At 37.3% G+C, this 20,420-nt stretch overlaps 1 protein-coding gene across 4 annotated transcripts in view; it reads left to right on the forward strand.

Moving 5' to 3' along the window:
• LRP2 (LDL receptor related protein 2) overlaps positions 1-20,382 on the forward strand; it is a 128,162-nt gene extending 107,780 nt beyond the window's left edge. For 2 of the 4 annotated variants that reach the window (XM_027786337.2, XM_027786339.2), the window contains 16 exons: positions 124-255; positions 1,236-1,367; positions 3,504-3,647; positions 4,446-4,611; positions 7,110-7,238; positions 8,023-8,243; positions 8,678-8,857; positions 9,588-9,707; positions 11,928-12,018; positions 12,592-12,659; positions 12,791-12,908; positions 14,879-15,008; positions 17,118-17,237; positions 17,332-17,439; positions 18,694-18,765; positions 19,865-20,382. In XM_027786337.2, coding sequence (XP_027642138.1) covers positions 124-255; positions 1,236-1,367; positions 3,504-3,647; positions 4,446-4,611; positions 7,110-7,238; positions 8,023-8,243; positions 8,678-8,857; positions 9,588-9,707; positions 11,928-12,018; positions 12,592-12,659; positions 12,791-12,908; positions 14,879-15,008; positions 17,118-17,237; positions 17,332-17,439; positions 18,694-18,765; positions 19,865-20,026 — 2,093 coding nt within the window. In that variant the 3' untranslated portion in view covers positions 20,027-20,382. The remainder of the gene's footprint in view (positions 1-123; positions 256-1,235; positions 1,368-3,503; positions 3,648-4,445; positions 4,612-7,109; positions 7,239-8,022; positions 8,244-8,677; positions 8,858-9,587; positions 9,708-11,927; positions 12,019-12,591; positions 12,660-12,790; positions 12,909-14,878; positions 15,009-17,117; positions 17,238-17,331; positions 17,440-18,693; positions 18,766-19,864) is intronic. The other 2 variants (XM_055812720.1, XM_027786340.2) reach the window with 1 other exon arrangement.
• Positions 20,383-20,420: the final 38 nt, after the last annotated feature.

Here is a 20,420-nt window from a genome sequence, read left to right on the forward strand (position 1 = left end):
ACTGATCTTGTCTACCTGAAAACCATTTAAAATCATAATAATGATCAAAATTATGACACCTTTATCACTTCATTTTTATATTATAATTGTATAATTTACTTTCTTTCTTCCCCCCACCCCCAGATCCTGGAACAGAGCGAACTTGTGCAGAAAATATCTGTGAACATAACTGTACCAACCTGAATGAAGGAGGCTTTATCTGTTCCTGTAGACCAGGGTACAAGGCCAGTGAAACTAACCGAAACTCCTGTGATGGTATTTTCGATCTTCTAATCATCTTCTCACTGATAAGCGTTCAGTAACCTGTTACTTAAACGTTTCAATGTGATTACCCATTTTGCATTCTAGAACAGTTTTTATACATTTAGCAGATGCTTCCTAAAAAGTTCTGCTGCTGAATCATGTTTTCTAACATGCAGGCCTCACTCCACAAAGAACTGGCTCCACAGTTTGGACTTATTTTAAACTTTTGGTGGCTGTGGGTTTATGTTTTTGCTTTACTGTAGATAAGCGTTGTCATATCCTTGCAATCTGAGGGACAGAAATTTCCTGTTGTTTTTTTTTTTCTCTCCTTACTGAAAGAAAACTTACTGAAGGTTATAGTGTCCTTCTGTCCTGCTCCAAAGCAGACCTACAGTAAAGGTTCATTGTACCATATTTTTATCCCGGTTATATGCAGATAAACTATGGTGCAGAGTCTACCCAAAGGCCATTGTTTGTGGTTGTGCTTTATAGTACCTTCACAGGTACCATTTCAGTATGTTTTGATGACAACACTTTGTTGCTCCCAGCTCTTGTTAGACAATATGTGTAGTTTTATTAAGGATGATCCAAGACCACCTTTTCCTTTCCTTGCTGCTGATATTGTTTCTGAGGACTCGGTATCTTTGCTTCAGCATTTCAAGAAGACTTTGCTTCTGCATCTCACTGTAGTTGTGCCTCATCTTTCGTCTTGGTGATTTGACATGAAAATACATGATCAACAATGTCTCTCTGAAAAGCAATCTGATAAGCAGGAGCAATGCAGTTATTAGCCATCTGTAGTTAGTTATGTTAGACAGCAGATGAGTGATGAGGAGTTCTGTTAGGTAACAGATGCTGATGTGACTTATTAGGTCACTGATCTTCTAGAGTATGTGGGGAAGGGACAAACTTACCACTTCATGGAGTAAAGGTGACCAGCATGCAGAAGAAAGAGATTAAGTTCTAATAATTTTTTCTCTACTTATGCCTAGATATTAATGAGTGTGAGATCTTTGGGACATGCACCCAGGACTGCAAGAATTCCAAAGGAAGCTATGAATGTTTCTGTGCAGATGGCTTCAGGTCTGTGGGTGATCAACAAGGGAAACAGTGTGCAGCTAATGGTATGTTAACTGATAGCAAGATTGATTGCTACCTGTAAAGAGCAAGTGGAGTATAGCAACTTAATGAATATAATCCTCTCTTCTTTTAGGAAGGGGATAATGAAAACCAAACATTATTCTGTAACGTATTATTATCTGTGTATTCTGCCCATTCCATAATCAAGAACAGAAGTGCTCATCTCTGCTTCCAATTGTAAACATTAAAAATATTATCTTGATTTGGATACCTGCCTGCCTTTCTCTTCAAGGGCTCCGCAAACAAAAACCTGCTTATCCTGTGGTTGTCATCAGGAGGAAATTAATGTTGCCTGTTCCTGAAGTTTAGGTTTTCTTGACAAAATAATGCATCAGAAGAAAGTTGCATTAAACTGGTACAAATCAAAGGCAGTTTGATGACAGATCGACACTGATTGTTCATGGACTGATGCACACAAATGGGACTTTTGGCCAATGTCAGTCATTAGCTTGTTATCATACCTTAGTGCAGTGCCTACAGTACGTGAACAGTCATTGATTAGTAGAGAGTTGATTCAGAAAACAATAGTAATAGAATAGTAATAATAAAGAGTTGAAGAAAACAGAAAAAAGTGACAATGCAGCAGTATTAGATAAAAGACAACATTGTATTTAGAAAAGTACTTACACTTTAACAGCTTTAAGAGATACATGGTAGAAATATGGTGTGCCTAGTCAGATGGTAAAATCTTCAAAACAGAATGCCTGTGAACAAAACTGTGTGCTGCTAGAGGTTTTGAAACCTGAAAATCATTTGTAATATGAGAAGTGATAAAAGAAAATTATGTCTTCAGGTTTCTGGTCAAGGGACCTAACTCAGCAAATATTTACCGTTGAGCATGAGACTGGAAATACAAGAGGGCATTTGCACCTGAGTTTCTACCTGGCTGCCTTTTTATGTGCCTGTGTCAGAAGTCTAGTTCTTTGAAACCCTTCTTCATAGGCTTTATTCAGGAAGCATGTAGACACCTAAAGTTTTAAAGGCTAAATGACAGAAGATAACATGACTGTAGCTGATAACATCATGAAATTTGTTGTGCTCAAAGTTCTATGTATGCTCAGAACTCTGCTGCTCCTTATAGGACAGGCTTAAAGCACTTATAAATGAGCGCTTCCTTTGCCTGTCTGCTGCAGGCCTGATTAGTAGGCATTTTCAGAACACACAGAATATTAAGTCCCCTTTTCCCTCTAATAGCATATATATTGGAAATGCTGTCAATTTCTACACTGAATTGTATGTTCATTAGAGAATAGTCACTTGCCTTACTCTCCCACAGCTAGGCATGACTTAGAGGGAAAGGGATTGTGTTCAATTGAACACTTCACAGGAAACTGAGTATTATTAGTTGGAAAAGGCACTGGTAAATGAGATTTTCCTTTCCCAGCTGAATGCCTTGTCATTTCTCATTGTGTCTGTGAAGATGTGATTAACATAGGATAATTTCTTCTCTGGGAGAAGGCCTGGGGTTTAAGTCCATGACTCTCAACTGGACTTTGTTCTTGGCAAAAGGGCTGAACAATTAAATTTTCTCACCAGCAAAATTTGGCACGTGGGACTGATACTCCCTATAGTCAAGTTGTTAGAGTATTGAGGCTAAATCCAAATTAAGCTGTGGGTAGGAGAACATTCATCTGTATATGACGACATTAGAATTTAAAGACTTTCAGGTAGAAGAACTCAGATAGGTTGTGGCTCAAAGTGCAAGCAATTTATTTGTACTTTCAGAATTGTTTCCTGTACTGTGAAGGGGGAGCTGAACCACAAAGTGTATAGCAGCATTCTGTTTTTGAGATGTAAGGTGGTGATATGCCAACACTGTAATGTTTAAAATTTTTTAATGCATTATCCCTTAATGTGCAAAATCTCCTTACTGCACAAAATCTATGGTGAAAAGGATAATACTGTCCTCAGTGGTAAGTATTTCCAGAGTTTTAAATTAATTTTGGAAAGCCAAGAAGTTTGAATAGCTCTGAAGTTGTAGAAGTGACCCTGTGATCTTTCTGCTTCTTATGCAGACAGAACTTGTGAAAACCCCAATTTATTTTTGATTAGAAGTGACTTTCATCTGTTTCTTTGAAAATGAAATACACATGAAAATAAAATTCACGATCATTTCCCAGGTAATCCTCCATTGTTGCTGCTGCCAGATAATGTGCGGATTCGAAGATACAATATTTCATCAGAACAGTACTCTGACTATATTGATAACCAGGAGCGCATCCAAGCTCTGGATTATGACTGGGACCCTGAAGGGATAGGCCTGAGTAAGTATGTGTAGAACATTAATACTCAACCATGGAATGGTTGGTTTAAAAGGATGCATTGCTGCCAGTATAGGTACTTAATTTATGCTGGAAATGAAAAAGAAAATCAAATAAGATTGACTGGCCAGGTGTTGGTTGAATGTGTCCCTCCCCTTTACTCATTCTTCAGTACCAGTGTGGTTCCTCAATGCTTTAATTTAGTTTAGCTAGGTTTCATACTGTTTTTCCTCTTGTGAATTCAGCAGTGGAATTCTGGCTCTTTAGGATTATGCAGTAGTAGAGGACTGCTGTAAATGAACTGCTTCCTTTTTTTCTGCCTCTGCCAGGCCCCAAACCTGGCTTAAGTCTTGCAAGAGCTAATCCTTACACTAAGCAGGATTGGCGAGTAGATCCCTGTATTAGTTTATATCTTTGCCCCTTTATCAGTTTCTCTGCTTTTTGCCTTTTTTGCAGGGCCACTATTTGGGGCCATATTTGCTCCGTAGGTCATGAGAGTCTAAATTACTCTCAAAATCATATGCAAAGCCTTCTAGAGATAAGATCCTCTACTCTTGAAAAATGTGATACATATTTCTTGATGGTCTAGATCAAGATGATTTTAGATGTGCATCTTGCCTATGATGAATGGCTTAAAAACTTACACATTAACACAATATAATTTAATTGGACAGACAGCTCTGTGTTGTTCATAAATAAATGGGTCTGGTGTCTTCACATAAAAGCCTCAGAAAGATGAAAATTTCCCCAAAATATGGAATAACTAGATGTTAAAAATTATCTTTGTCATCTTTTTGGAAGGTATTGTGTACTTCAGCATTCTGGGACAGGGTTCTGAGTTTGGAGCCATCAAACGTGCTTATCTGCCCACATTTGACAGCAGTAGGAACAATCCTACAAAGGAAGTTGACTTGAATCTCAAGTACATAGTTAATCCTGATGGGTTAGCTGTTGACTGGGTTGGAAGGTAAGTACACTGAAAAGCTATGAAAAGACATAAGCTGTACCTTGCTTATGTCAAGGGTCTGATCAGGCAGTGCAAAACCCATTTTTTCCTTCCTTATGAACTGTCTCTGAAGGTATCTAGTTTCAAGGTACTTCAGGAGAATGTAGTAAGCTCTATTTGCCCAGACAGCAGGTTAATAGGTCAAATATATGTTGCTGACTGCATCACATATTCTCTGAGGAAACTTGCATTAATCACAACTAGCAGATCAGTTGTACATCAGTAAAGTGATAGTACACTGGCCGTCATGTCAGATGGATTCTTCTTCAAGGACTCAGGGTAAGCTCCAGGGAACAAGCTTTCTCTGCTGTTGGAAGGAGACCTCCCCAGTCCATAATGGAATTTGTCTTTTTTCTTTGCTCCTTTCTTAACCAGCCTTGGGCTGTATGAGCTAATCGCAAAGCAGAAGCAGCTGTGAAATCTGAGGAATGAAGTGTTTTCTCAGAAAATTGTAACATTTTTGTAATTGTCTCTCAAGACTTTTTTCTCCCTCGTGTTGGCTGTGGGTTTCTTTAAGTCAAAAACATGGCAATTTTTAAACTTAATCCTAGAAATCATGAGATCACTGCTTACTTTTCCTACCTTGGAGAAAAGCTGGGAGAAAGTTGGGCATAATTTTTGGAAGTTAGATGTTGATGGTGTCATTTCTTGTTTACAGTGTAACTGTTAAAGAGTGTGGTGAACAGGCATAGCTGTAGTTCATTTGGTATAATCTTGAGGGAATCCTTATGTTTGTAGGTAGATGTGATTAAATGTAGTCAGAATTCTGTCTGAAGCTGAACGGACAGAGTTTATAGAGATGGATCAACTGTCTGAATGCTGTTGACAGATTTTGGATGTTCCTGGTGATGCAGTCAATAGGGTGAAGAACAAGGATGCTAAGATCATAGTAAAGCATGAAGTTTCTGAAAAGCTGAAAAATAAAAGAAGGAATTTTAGCTATCTGCTTCCCCTCTGTCATGTGGTTATCAACTAAGTGAATGAATACTTTACCTTTTATGTCCCCAATCAAAATAGGATTGAAGGTGCTTAAGACCTGGGTTGTGGATAGGTAGCACTTTTTTCTGAACGTATTTGTGGCAACAGATTTATTTATTTTTTCCCCTAATGATTCAAAAACCTATTGTATGAGTAGGCAAAGACTGGGAAAAGACTTATTCCAGTTTGCGGCCTGATATGTAGCTTTCATTATCTGGACTCTTTGTGTTAGGTATGCTATGTTAGGTGAGCTATGAAATAGTTATGAAGTTGCTCATGCAGTACATCACCCTAATTTCTGCAGCAGGATAAGTCAGTCTGGCTGGCTGAAGTGATTCACTAGCCTGAAAAATTGTGCTAGTCATGATGGAAAAAAAAAAAAAAAAAGTGGAAAATCGTATCTTTCCTTCCAGCAGTTTTTAAAAAGGAGGTAGATATATTAAGGCCTGGGCTACTAGCCTTTAGCCTTCAAGCTGTTTTGCTGTTTGCTTTGTGAACTGCAGGCCACCCGGAAAACCAAAAACCTCTGAGGGCAGGAGAAAGTGTATGAATTTCTATTCACAAATTTATATGGTCATGAGAGCAATGAAAACAGATACATATGACCAGCATCCTGGTGAGGCTAGCATCTTTAGCATGTCAAACATAGTATTATACTGATTCCAGATCAATGTTGAAACATATTTTTTAAAAAAACATATTTAAGTGTCTGCACATTATATAAAAACTGATATACAGGGTTTGGGACACTTAGTCCTTCCACCCATATGCAAAATAGGAATTACAGTATTTTCTCAAATTCCCAAGCCAATTACGAGATAATTTATTCCATGAGAAGGCACTGTGTGATTAGTGGGTGCATAATAATGAATACATTTATTATCTAAGGTCAAAAACAGAGCCGTGATGAGAAAGATAAGCAAAACTCAAGGAAGAGTAGACTGCCCTGTTTGTAAGGACTAAAAGCATTTGCATCTGATGTGGTTTATCCATTAACATCTCTGTTAGAAGACAGAAGTCTAGAGAGGAGCTAGTCTAGAGGACTAGTAAGATGGATACCTGTAGAGCTGCTGTATAAATTAAAGGCTAAATGAATTTTTGTTTGTAATGAACCTCATAGTCTCCTGGAAAATGGAATCTTTAAAGATGCTTATTAGCTGCCTCTGGTGCTTAGAAGTAACAGTGACAGTTCTCAGTAACCTTTTAATGATGATTATTTGACAGGGAACAGAGGCAGCTGCAGAAACTTTGTCAGAGAAGAAAACTAGTGAGCCCATAGATCACATTTGCTAAACTCACCTATATTTAGGGTCTGTATATTCCAGACTGAAAAAGTTCATATGTAATCAATGCAGCTTCATTATATTAATTTTGTTTGGGTTTGATATAGCTTTTCTTAAAAAAAAATAAAAAAAATTGTTATTCCTCTCCCAAGTATAAACTATTTACTTCTGGAATGTTTTGTGTTTTATGTAATGCAGACATCTTTACTGGACTGATTCAGGGACTAATCGCATAGAGGTGGCAAAATTAGATGGACGGTACAGAAAGTGGCTTATCTTTTCTCTACTGGATCAACCAGCAGCTATTGCTGTCAATCCAAAACGTGGGTAAGTGCTACAGGACTTCCCAGAATTGTTTTCAATGCTATTCAATACCAAAAAATCAAAACAATGATTAGTTTTACAGGAAAGACTAAGAGAATGCTTTCTGGAGTTTCCCTTTACTAATGTTAGGAAATTTGTGTACATGGGAAAGTATTTTAGGAGTAGATTTCATATGGGTGCTTGTGTTGGTGACACCACCAGGTAGGTCAAATAAAAATATCCTTTCTACAGTATTGTGTGCTCACTGAATTTCCCTGTTAGTACTGAAATAGGGAAATAGATGTGAATGTCTCATTAGAACCTCCACGCGATACAGACACAGCCTCCTTCACAGTGGAAAACAATGTAAATGCACTGGTACGTTCAACAGCGGTGCTTGCTACATCTTGTATTATATGGTGGATCACCAGATACCTCAATATGTGCTTCTCAGCTGGAGTAAAGCAGCATGGCTCCTGAAGTCACATGGGCTCTGCAGCTTTGTTGTAACTGATGGATGTTCAGTGTTCACAGTCATTTTTCTTCCACTAAGAATGACAAACTGTCATTAAAACCACTCTGTCCCCAAATCAGGACACAAGATGAAAACATTATTATTTTGGTATTTATCTTCTGTACTTGAAACAAGCCTGTTCAGTGAACTGTCTGTGACTTTCCCTGATCACATCCGCAGAACAGGTTGCTGAAGAGCTTTATGTTCCACAACTGACCTTTTCTATGAAACACCAAAGGATAATCATGGTGACCAAATTCTGAACCATATTAAATTCTGGGTCTGTCCTTTCAGGCTCATGTATTGGACTGACTGGGGAAGGCAGCCAAAGATTGAATGTGCCTGGATGGATGGACAACAAAGACAAACTCTGGTCTCTGAAGACCTTGGCTGGCCAACAGGTCTTTCTATTGATTATTTGAACAATGACAGGATCTATTGGAGTGATTCTAAAGAAAATATTATTGAATCCATGAGACCTGATGGGACAGACAGAACCATAGTATTACATGGAGGTAAGAACTTGTGCAATTAATATAATGGTACTCAAGATGTATGCTAACAAGCACTTGGGCTTCACAAGTGGGGCTAGATCTGGGAGCTTTTCAAAGGGTGAGTCTTGTTAGTGTTTTATCCTCCTTTATACAGGGAAAAATGGCACACCAGGTTCAGAGTTCATGATGCCTGGTAACTAGATTTCCATGACCCAAATAGGGGACAATGTGGAAAACTGGATTCTTGCTTTTTTATGTATATTATCGATCAGTCTGCAGGTACAGTGACATGAAGTGTTGAGGCACATGGGGTTGTGTATATATATATATATATATAGCTGCAAATGTCTTAAAATGAAAGGATTAAATGGTATATTTAACCTGAAGAAGGACAGCAGTTTTATCAATCCTGCTAGAGATTTGCGTGCTGACAGTCTATTGTTTGGTTCTTTGAGAAGTAAGCAGTCCATACAGCCTCGATGTCTTTGAAGGCCATTTATATTGGATAGCTAAAGAACGAGGAGAAGTCTGGAAGAAAGATAAATTTGGAAATGGAGAAAAAGTGAAAGTGCTGACTGTAAATCCATGGCTTACTCAGGTGCGCATCTATCACCAGCACAGATACAATCAATCAGGTAGGTAATTAGCATCCTTTAGTGAGCTATTCCTTGCTAGGATATCAAAGTTGGTTTTGATGTCTTCAAAGAGATTAATAATCTTCTGATAATGTATCTATCAGTATGTGATAATATTAATTTCTGAAAACACAAAATTGGAATAGAGGCTGGCAAGTATTTTCTGTACATCCAAAGTTAAATCAGCTGTGGAATACCACGCACTGCTCTTTAGAGTCTCTTAGAACTAAGTTATGACCCTGTCCTTTCTCGTCTTCCCCTCCATGATGGAGTTGTCATAGAGGTGGCAGTCACAATATGAATTAATCCTGGTAACATACAAAGCGCTGGCCATTTAATACTGCCTCCAAGGGGTTTATTTCAGCTATGACATGTCCACAGTGCTCACAGGGGAAGATGTCCAGAGGAGCATCCAACATACCCCTCTTAAAAGGTATTTTAGCTTTCATAATCAGAAAGCTCCATGTTGCTTGGAGATGTTTAGTTTCTTCTTGGTGCTACACTGTCTTCCAACAGCCATGGTCTCTCCCGTAAGAATGTAAAAAAAGATGAGAGAGAAGGTTTTGATATAAATGTGGTATTTGAACATCTGTTGGTTTTACAAATGGATCTAAACTTGTTTAGATTTTTGGTGTGTGATAATACTCTACTGACTATGAAATTTCCCTGCCTTACCTCAGGAATATGCTGCACTCTTGTTCAACTGCCTTTATCACTTCTTTTTTCCCAGTGCCTAATCCTTGTAAAGATGTCTGCAGCCACCTCTGCTTGCTGAGACCAGGAGGATACACCTGCACTTGTCCTCAAGGGACTCGATTCATAGAAGGCAGCAGCACAGAGTGTGATGCAGGTAGAATAATTTGTCAAACTAAAAATGAACACAAAGGAAGCTTTTCTTTAGAATGTAAACATGTTACTGTATTAGAAACATGCAGGGATGAGCTAACTGATATAATAGATGTTGGTAAGTCAGGATATCTGGCTTTTATTCTCAGCCATCACTGATTTTGGTCACCTTTTGTGTTTCATTTAATCTCTTTGCATGTCATTTGTAGAATGGATATAGCTATATTACTCTAACCCGTCCAGACCCAGCTGCAAAATTGGTCACAGTTTATGATTTTTGTTCTGAAATTGCAAAGTATTTTATTTTCATTCTTTTCAAATGCACTGGTTTCAGAACTAGAGAATTTCTGACAAATTATAGTTTATAATTGTATTTACAATTCTGTACAAGGTATTGTTTAATCAGTATAATAGAATACAATAGAAACTTGAAACAAAACTTGCAGAACCCACAATGAGAAGAGAGATAACTTCTAGACAATTGTCATGCACTGGAAAGCCTTTTAAGTGCTAGAATTTAGTGCTTGGTTGTTGCATTGCAGCAGAGCCCCCACAGTGCTTCCAGGAGTGCCAATAAAATAGAATTGCTCAGCCTTCCCTGAGAAGAAAGAGCATACCACTGCAGGTTTTCTGTTTCTCTAGCTGAGAGTCCGCATTCTTGGTTTACAGTGATGTGGGTAGTAGCCAAATGTCCTTGTACTTGTCCTTGCAACCTGTCTCTAATACATTATACTTTATAACATTGTCTGACATCTTTTATGTGGTTAGTCTTCTCTGAATTATCTTCTTTTTGCATTAAAAGAGGAAATGTCATGATTTTTTACATGGTCTTGCCTCTAAATTACGTTTTCTTAATAACTCTTAATGCTTTTTCCTATTGCCACATGGTGTGAGCTGCAGAAAGAGAAGCTAGTAATTTGATGTAATAGTGAACGGAAATGTGCAATACATGTTTAAAGTAGGGATCAATAACACTGTTGATTGCATTTGCTATTTGCTGTTTATTGCTCTGAGGACACTGCATTTGTTATTCTCTGCTGAAACTGATTTACATAAAATATCCAGGAATTAAGAAAGCTGTGCTTAACCTTATTTTGAGGAAAAGGAGACAGGAAATAGGATATACAATACTGTCTCCATTTTTGAACTTCAGTTTTTGTCTTGACTTTAAGCAAATCCAGTGAGCCATGACTGCCGTAATTTCTCTGTATTGCAGCTACTGAGAAACGTAGCCTGTAAGACCCCTGCATTTCCCCCTTTTGTATGCCATTTACTTGAAGGGAGTTTTACCTGTAAACAACATCGTAGCAACAAACTTCCTCTGCCTCTGGCTGATAAAATTTTATGACAAATGTCTTATGTTCTAACTTGTCAGTGTGAGACAGGCTGTCAAAGTCTATCCTTAATTTATAGCCTATAATGATGTCTAAGATACAGAGCTTTTCCTATGTGAACTATGCTTTTTGGCAGCATGTCCAGCTTCTTACTGAAGGCTAGTACTTTTCACTTCTTTTTTTTTTTTCCCTCCACTTGACTTAGCAGTAGAATAATATCAGAAACTTTATAGCTCTGTGTTTGGGCCAGCTCAGGCAGTGCTGCCACTTGGTCACCTCAGGGCTCCTGGAGTGCAGCTGAGACACTGGCATGATGAAGAACAGGCTTCTGCACTACCTGGTGCCAAGCCATCAGCATGTGCTCTGCACTGACCAAAAACTGACGACTTTGGGCTTCTCCCTCTTTCTCACTGGCAGGATGTATGAGAGTTTAGAGGGCCCTCCTGTATGTGCATTTCCATCCACTGCTTTTCTTCATAAGTAAATGCATCACAGTTTGTCCCTCTCTATGCAGCTTCCAGCTGGTTGGAGGGAAGTGTCTGGGCAAAGGAGATCAAGTATTACTGCTTTCTGAATGGAGAGGTTTGAAGGGTAGTGGTGGACTGCATTGCAAGGGCAAAAGAAAGTGATGGGACATATAGCTTTTGAGTTGTCTATGCCTACTTTTACTGAATAAGAAGTTTTCTGATAACAGGTTTTACTTCAATTAAAGCAAGCTAATTTGACAGAAAATAAATAGAAAAGCAACAAATACATTTAAAGCAAAGCTTATGAAAAGTAGCCTGTGAGTTTGCATGCACAAGTTCTGTAGAGATAAATAAAAAGTTTTATGGTAGTATTTCTTTTGTTGAAGATGTCTTGATAACGTGTGTGGCTTTTGAATCTTGCAGCCATTGAATCCCCTCCCACAATGCCACCAGCATGCAGGTGCATGTATGGAGGAACATGCTATATAGATGAAAGTGGTCTTCCGAAATGCAAGTAAGTCAGTATGTTGTTAAGGTAGTCCTGGGTCAGATTGTGCTGGTTTAGTCTCACAAAATAATTAAATTGTTTGAAATGTGTTGGAAATGCTTCAGAAGGTGTCTGTAGCAGCATGTTTGTAACAATCACAGCAAAACACCTATGTGCATAAAAATATCAGCAAATAAGCAATGTAAATGCATCAGTTTGGAAAAAAACCCAAAAACAAACCACACCCAAAACCTCAGAACAGCAAACCTCTGCAGATTCTAGTAAGAGGCTATACTGAAAAACTGTAACAATGGAGATCAGTAAATGTAACCTGGAACAACCAGTAGGTGCCACCGATGCTTTGCTGAAACCAAATCTTTTAACTTCAGTGACTAGTTTTCTGAGTCAGCACTTTTTATTTCCACTTTTTATTCGGTGAAGAAGCAGACATACTATATTTACAATCAGCATAATATATAATTACTGAGCATGGAGTTAAAATTTTTGGCATGTAGATAAACAGTACTGAACATAATAACAAAGCTGAGATCCTAGACTTAATAAAAGCCATTCAGTCAGCTGTCCTTCTGATGTTCACAGGTGTTCATATGGCTACACTGGCAATTATTGTGAAATAGGATTGTCAAAAGGAGTGCCTCCTGGAACAAGTAAGCTTCAAGTATATATTACACTTGATATTTTGAGCTGTTCAGGGTCCAGCTTATAATTCTTTGAGCTCTTTTTTACATTGACCTATGCTTGCTTGAATGTTTGCTTATTCTTCTGTCTTTGAAAGCAGCAGTAGCAGTATTGCTGACTGTCATACTAATCATAATAATTGGAGTGTTAGCGGTTGGAGGCTTCTTTAACTACAGACGAACTGGTTCCCTTTTACCAGCGCTTCCCAAACTACCAAGGTATGTTTAGAAGGCTTTCATAGTTGGAATGTCTGTGCACTGACAAATCTATGTTTATTCCCAAGTATTTCTGAAAAATCCAGTTTGTTGGCTATGTACCCATTCTCTTGGAATATGGGAAGTGCAGTGTTGCAGCAAATCAGGAGGATTTTTGATTCTAAGCAATATCATAGCTGATCATTATTTCATAAAAAAGGACTATTGTAAAACTCGTCACATTCCCAATTAGTTTTTAAATAATGAGCAATAAAGAAGACTGTTTACCAGATCTGGAACTGGATATTCATTTCAAAGAGATAAAAAAGACCATAATTACATATGTTTGGATTTTTTTAGAGAAGTTTGTCAGAAGTTGATTCTGGCAAAGAGATCTCCAACATTTAAAGGCTGAGCTCATCTGCAACACTGTGTTCATTAGTTTAAAAATAATATGGGGCATGTATAGTTAACTTCTATTTATTTCCAGTGCCAGAGAAATCTGGGCTTTTTGTAGGTTTCTGCAATCCTGACAGTCATACTGTTTAGTGAAAACCAGCTTTGTGGAATATAATTCAAAAATACTTGATGCTTTAAATCAAAGGAATATGAAGAAAAAAATTTGTAAATATTTTGAATTATTTTTTTTTAAGGTCAGAATATAATGCATCAAGATTTTTTTTTTTTTTAGCTTTAAGGAAATTATATGTTTTTAAACACATAAAGCTGCATCTTCATAGTCTTTGCACCAATTTCACAGTAGTAGCTTTAAATCAGTGTAATTAAATCATTGTAATCAGTAATGTGGATGTAGCTACAACTGCTTCCTCACTGGAGGATTACACTGAACTAATTAAATCTATTTTTGACTTCACATAGTTAAATTGGGGCAAAATTTTTTTGTGCAAATCAATCCTGTAGACAGAGTTTGTAAGAAGTCTCTAAGTTGCTCACTGAAATGCTCTGTTTCTTTCTTTCTTGAATGGAAGTTTTCTGTGTCATCAGATAGTGAACAAGTAGAAATTTTAATGTACTGACTCAAACTTTACCATTCAACAATACTTCTCATATAAGCTATGAGGCCACGTGAAATTGAGATGTCAGTGTTTTGTCTGTGAGGCTTGGTTCAGAGTTTTCATTTCTGCCATGAATATGCCTTAGTGCTGCCATTTTTCAATCCCTCTTTAAACTGTTAACTTGTACCTTTACTGCAGAGTTAACTCAAGCTATAGCTTAACTGTTGCCCTAAATATGGGACTTGTCCATGTACAGGAATCATAGCTAAGATTGAAGGTTTTCTAAAATTCCATCAGCTGATGCCTGCAGGGCCAACTGGTAAGGTGTGTGCACAGTGTACCAGCTGTAGACAAGAGTTTTAGTACAAGCCAGCTCCAAAGAGGACACACAAATGGAAAGATTATTTCAGTGCTTCTGTCTTCCTTCAAGTTAGGCAAATTTGATAAAATGAACTCGAAGTTTAACTCTGCAGTGGATTTGCAGTTGCATGGTTTTGGGGAATTGCATGCTCAGATTTCTGTGCAGAAAGCTCTGTATTTGGCTATTCATTATTGTCTTTCACTGCTCCTATTGTTTTGAACCTGACAGTGTTCTATCAGCCCATTTCCAATGTTTCTCATGCAAGTCTAATGTGCACTTGTGATTACTGTAAATGTATATGCAGATTGAACATTTGCTTATACCAAAAACAGTATTGTGCAGTTGTCTTCATGATTTGCATGCATAAACATCTTTAGCATAGATGTTGGAATTAAGTCCACAAATGTTATGCCATTTCAGCTGCAGTTTAACTTAGGTTAAAAGAACTGTTGAACTAATGCAGGAATACTACTCCTGGTGCCCTCACTAGCTTGCCTATACCCAGAAAAAATTCCAAGTGATAAGTATGCAAGAACAACTAGAAAAATCTGTATTATGAGTTCACTTTGTGTATAATCTGGTTTTTGTGGGTTGTGTTTGTTTTTTTTTTTTGGTAGTTTAAGCAGTCTTGTAAAATCTACTGAAAATGGCAATGGGGTAACTTTCCGATCTGGAGCAGATGTGAGTATGGACATAGGAGTGTCTGGCTTTGGAGGAGACTCTGCTATAGACAGAGCAATGCAAATGGTAAGGTTTAGTTCTGAAATAATTTTTTTAGATTATGTTCTTTCCTCTGTCAGCTAAAAATGACATGAAAAGTCTTTTATGTAAAAATGATAGTGGTATAATAAATATGTTCTAGAAAAAGAAGTGAATGTTGAACTGATAATTTCCTGAAACAGATTTTTGTAAATTGAAGACAAGGACAAATGTAGGCTGTTCTTCAAAATAATATGACTTTTCTCATGATTTATATGGTAGAAATTAAGTAGATAACCCCCTTTCCTATTTAAACATATTAATGGAATATATGGGGAATTAGTAGGCAAATAAAATATCTTAAGAAGGAATTATTTGAGAGCATTTGTGTTGCATACAACAGATTAAAAAGTGTGGTTTTCAAATCCACGCTGTAGGTTAGAAACTTCAGATGTAAAACTCAGGCCTAACCACAACGTACACTACTTTGCAGTACAAATTATAAATTGGACAGTTTCTTATTTTCACAAGTTTAAACAAATCATGTTTAATAATTTTGGGGACATCATAAAGTATAACTCTACTTCATCCATATTTTGTTATGCACATCTGAGATACAGCACACCCTTGTGTTTCCTGTACTGTAAAAATACACCCATTTACCACAAGAAGTAAAATATAATATATTTTTACTTACAGCAAATAGATCACAGGTATGTTTGAATAATACACATTTGCTGCAAAGTCTACACTGGCAACTCCCTAAACTTTGGAATTTAAAGATAAATTACAGACTTAACTGCCTGTAAATAATATGAAATTAAACATCTAGTGAAGATTAAACTCATAATAATGTATATGATCATCTTCTAGATGAAGAAACACACCCTTTGTTAAAACTAAGCAGCTTGTGTAATGAAACAACCATATGAACATTTCAGTAAATACTAGGAAAATAGCTTTAGGCTTGAATATTACCTCAAGTCTTTTTCATGCATGAAAAACTTCATGGTACTTTCCATTTTCTGACCTAATAATGACATACTGAAGTCCAACTGATGCAGTGTATATGTTGCTAATAACAGGTCTGGATACAGGGTATTTCTACTTAAGTGATGTTAATTCTCCCCGTGTGTTCAGAATATAAACAAAAAAATGATATAGTTCACTGGGAAAGAATTCAGAGGGTTTAGTTTATGGCAGCAAAGAACTGTGGGATGTGCCTTCTAAAATTTTAACATCACATATGCATGAGTAGACGTTAGAGGTATGTTTTTCAGTGTGGCTATTCTTAGTCAAGTTACGCTAATTTGAGGGAGCTGACAAGTTCGCCGTGTGGTAAAGAGCTATACTCTGACAGCACAAAGCATGAATCCTTATGGCATGAAACAACGGTTTGTAAAAATGATGTAGGTTTAAGCCACCCCTGGGTGGCTATCCTTATGTTGCACTAAATATTTTCTTAAGAAATACTTAACTTGGCACCTTTGCCCACCTGCTGCAAGCACCGTAGCTGCCGCTCAGGGTTTCACACCATGTGTAAAGCAACTGCTATCCAAACAGTGGTCTTTATACATGGGCAAAGTATTGTTTTATAATAAGAGATATGCTAAAAACTGTGAAACGTTTTATTTTTGACATAACTCGTATGCTATATCTAAGGGGATGCACTTACTACTTTGTCTTAAAAACTATAGCAATCTCCCTGCTTGGACAAAATGAATGGATCCCATTCTTTTATATGTCAGATAGTGCTTATTAATTTGTATGTAATTTTGAGGTTTCTAAAATGAAATATTTATGTTGGGATTATGCTTTGGTATCTCTCCCTTGTTGAAGGTGTGATTTGTGAGAATCATCTTTCCTCATCATAAAATACTTAGAGTCAATTATTGAAATGTGAGGCTTTTTTTGTCGAGCTAGGAAATGGGTTAATATCAGAATAATCAATGGTCTAGGCTGCTAAGTCAGTGAGTAGAATAATGGATGGTGAACTAATGTTATGATTTAACATATGCTAGATTTTGTCTAAGCCTATGTTGAATTAAACAGGCATTGTTCACTGAGATGAAGAATTGGACTATAAATTAATTCCTAAGAGTACGGAGGCGTTTGTTGCACTACAGTTGTTATTCTGTGGTTTCTTTTCCTTCATAGAATGAAAACTTTGCAGTGGAGTCAGGGAAACAGCCGATCACATTTGAAAATCCAATGTATGCAACCAGAGATGGTGGAGCCAGCAGAGCCAGTGCAGTTACAGTCGTTCGGCCAACACATGTAAGACAAACTTAGGCTTGACTTTCACCTTTCGTTTTCCTTATGACCTTCTTTTCTTCTTTGAAGAATGTTGATTTTCCTCCTTCTCCTACAGGTAGCAGCAGTTGGTAGTGAAGAAAACGAAAATTTTGAAAACCCTGTGTATGCCTCTGTGATATCTGCTAGTCCGAAGGAACCCCCTCAGGGTACAGATGTACCTCGGGTAGGACATAAAAATAATCTAAAGCTCCCTTGTTTGTTTTGCACTCCAAATCAGGGAAATTGAATTGTTAGGGAAGCTGCAGTATAGTTCCAGTTGTCTTTAAATAATGCCATGGGGCTGACACACAATCTGCATCAAGTCCAACTAACTGGACTGTGTTTACAAGAGCTGGCCAGTAACAGTTTGATACGAGAAAAGCAGTGCAAGCACAGAATTGCCTAGGGCACACAGTAAAGATCTGTTTGGATTAAACCCCCTCTTCTTCCTGGCCTACCCAGTTATTTTGAAGTTAATAGATTGGAACAGAGAGCTTCCTTTCACTGTTATATTTCATTTTGAGGGCAGATAGTAGTCTGAAAATTCTAATATAACTGCTGTAAATTGTCATTGTTACCCAGCAGAAAATATTATAACTAAGGCTTTACTTTGGACTTCTAACAGTTATTTGTAAATGCCTAGTGAACTATACCTTGATAAAAGCAGCAGAGTGTGTGGGTTTTTTCTTTTTTCTTCCCTGTAAGATATGAAAAGAAAACTCAAGAAAAATTACATTTTGGTTTAAAAAACTGAAACCCAGGGGTTTTTTGTATGCATGGTAAATTGAAATAAGACATTTAGTCAGTGTACTGTTGTAATTTTTTTTCACATTTATTTGTAATTGTATTCATATTTAAAACTACTAGCAAGAACTTTTAAGATACTTGTTCTATGTGTTCTTGCAGGACACTTTAACAGTCAAGATCAAAGTATCGCCTCGTTGAGATTGTTCTTGATTCATGAAAGATACATTTTTATGTCTTAAAATCCATCTGAATGAGCTGATGATGGCTTGTTTACAGGACTACTTTCACACATTGTGCACTAAAAAGCATCTCTGCTAAGTTTTGAAATGACAGCTCTGTGAACTTGTAGTTTCATGTCCCTCAGTAATTTCTCTTGTGTTTTTTTCAAGGCAGTTTTTTCCTCTTTAACCTATTTGTCTGGAATTATAGGCTTCCATGAATTATTTTAGTCACTTTTATTGCCTTCTGGCTCAGACTTATGAATACTGCTTTAGGTAAAATAACCGTGACCGGTTATCTATCAGAGAAGAAAGTTGAGTTCCATGCTTAGAGTTACAATATGGTAATGTAGGAACATCCAGCTGAAATCACGGAGTTAGCTTTCAGTGCAAGTGAAATCCAACAACAGTGATGTCAGTTTCCAGAGAACTTGAGAACAATCGGTAAAGTTCTAATAATTTTTATGTTTCAGGAATCAAAATGGAGTTTCTTCAAGAGAAGAATGAAACAAAACACTAATTTTGAAAACCCGATATATGCAGAGGTATTGCTTAATATTGTATAATTCTATTTTTCAGCTCACATACCGCTGGACTTTTTTCTTGCTTTCATAGGCTACAGAGTATGAGTAGATTCTGCTGCTGAGGCAGCACAGAAATTCCAGCCCAGGTCAAGGTAGGACTGAAGTGGTTTTGAGAAAAGTTACAAAGCCTCATGCAGAATGAGGTGTTCAGCAGGGATCCAGCTCAGGCAGTGCAGCTGCATTGCCTGCCCAAGCACTGTGGCCTGCTCGTGCTCTGACATCTCAGGTGCTGGTTTCAGCTTGCTGGTGCTGGTTTCAGCTTCCTGGTGCATTCTGGCACAGCTCAGTGACCCAGCACAAGTGGGAGGCTACTACTAAGACGCTGAAGTGTCTTATTTCTGCCCTCTCAGTCCTGGCTTCAGCACTGCACAAAAATTCAATAGCTCTGCATACTGCAGCCCTGTTCCCATGCCAGCCCTATTTTTTTCATCCATACAGCTGAGTGACACAGTTCATTTAAGATGGTGTGCCAGCAGGTGGTATGTGTGCTGGTGGAATTCTCCCCTGGCTTGGATATGAAGGTTTGGAGTTCTGCTGACTTGAGCAAGTAATTCTAGCCCTTTTCACTTTTGGCCTTCCAGATGGCCTAAGTGTCTAAAGAAACTCAGTCCCACAGTCATGTGATTAAACTAGCTGATTTTTGTGAAAAATTTAGGTTTCTAATGCTTGAACAAGGTGAGAAAGCATTCAGGAAGCCAAGGATTCATTTCCCCAACACTAATGAATTGTAACTATTTACAAACAGTAGTAGTGCCGATGTTTTCTACATATATATGTGCATATAGACATATCAAGCTATTCCTGACATTAAGCATTAAAATAGGTGTCCCAGTGTGTGGAATAAGTTTGTAGTAGCATATTTACTCAGCTGTACCATCTGAAGTGAAATTAACATTTAATTTTGTTATAGGTGGTGATTTGTAGAAATAACTTATACCATGACACTTGACTTTAGCAAAATACTTGGATATTTATTTAACATTTCTGAAAGGTTGGATGTTTTATGCATTAGAATGTTAACTTGGTTATGTTAATGTTATGTTTATGTTTATTGTTCTAGATGGAAAAGGAACAGCAACAAGACACGGAAAATGTTCCTACCCCTTCTCCTTCGCTGCCATCCAAGATTACTCTGAAGAGAGACCAACCATTAGCTTATACAGCAACAGAGGATACATTTAAAGACACCGCCAATCTTGTTAAAGAGGACTCTGTAGTATAACTAGGTAAATGATTTAGGGAAAATTAGACACATCCATTTGCACATATATTTTTTATAAACAGAGGAGTTAGGTTCACATTCAAATGCTTTATAAAAATATATACATCTCTTAGCCAATGGCTGGAGATGTATGTTGAAACTATGCCTTGTTTTTTGACAAATGCCAATTTCTATTTTTATGAACAATTATCGTGATGTACTATATGTATATCTTTGCACTGAAGCTGTCTGAAAGCAATGTTATAAATATATTGTACATTTGTAAATTTTTGAAAGATTATCTTGTTTGGTGGTGTTGCTAGTAGAAATCTGTATGGAATTGGTCAGCTTTTTAGAGATAAATTCATTAACTAAAAGGTGAAACTAAAAAAGAACCAAACAAGGTGAATATAGG

Source organism: Falco peregrinus, chromosome 8, assembly GCF_023634155.1.
Source record: "Falco peregrinus isolate bFalPer1 chromosome 8, bFalPer1.pri, whole genome shotgun sequence".
Lineage (NCBI taxonomy): Eukaryota > Metazoa > Chordata > Aves > Falconiformes > Falconidae > Falco > Falco peregrinus.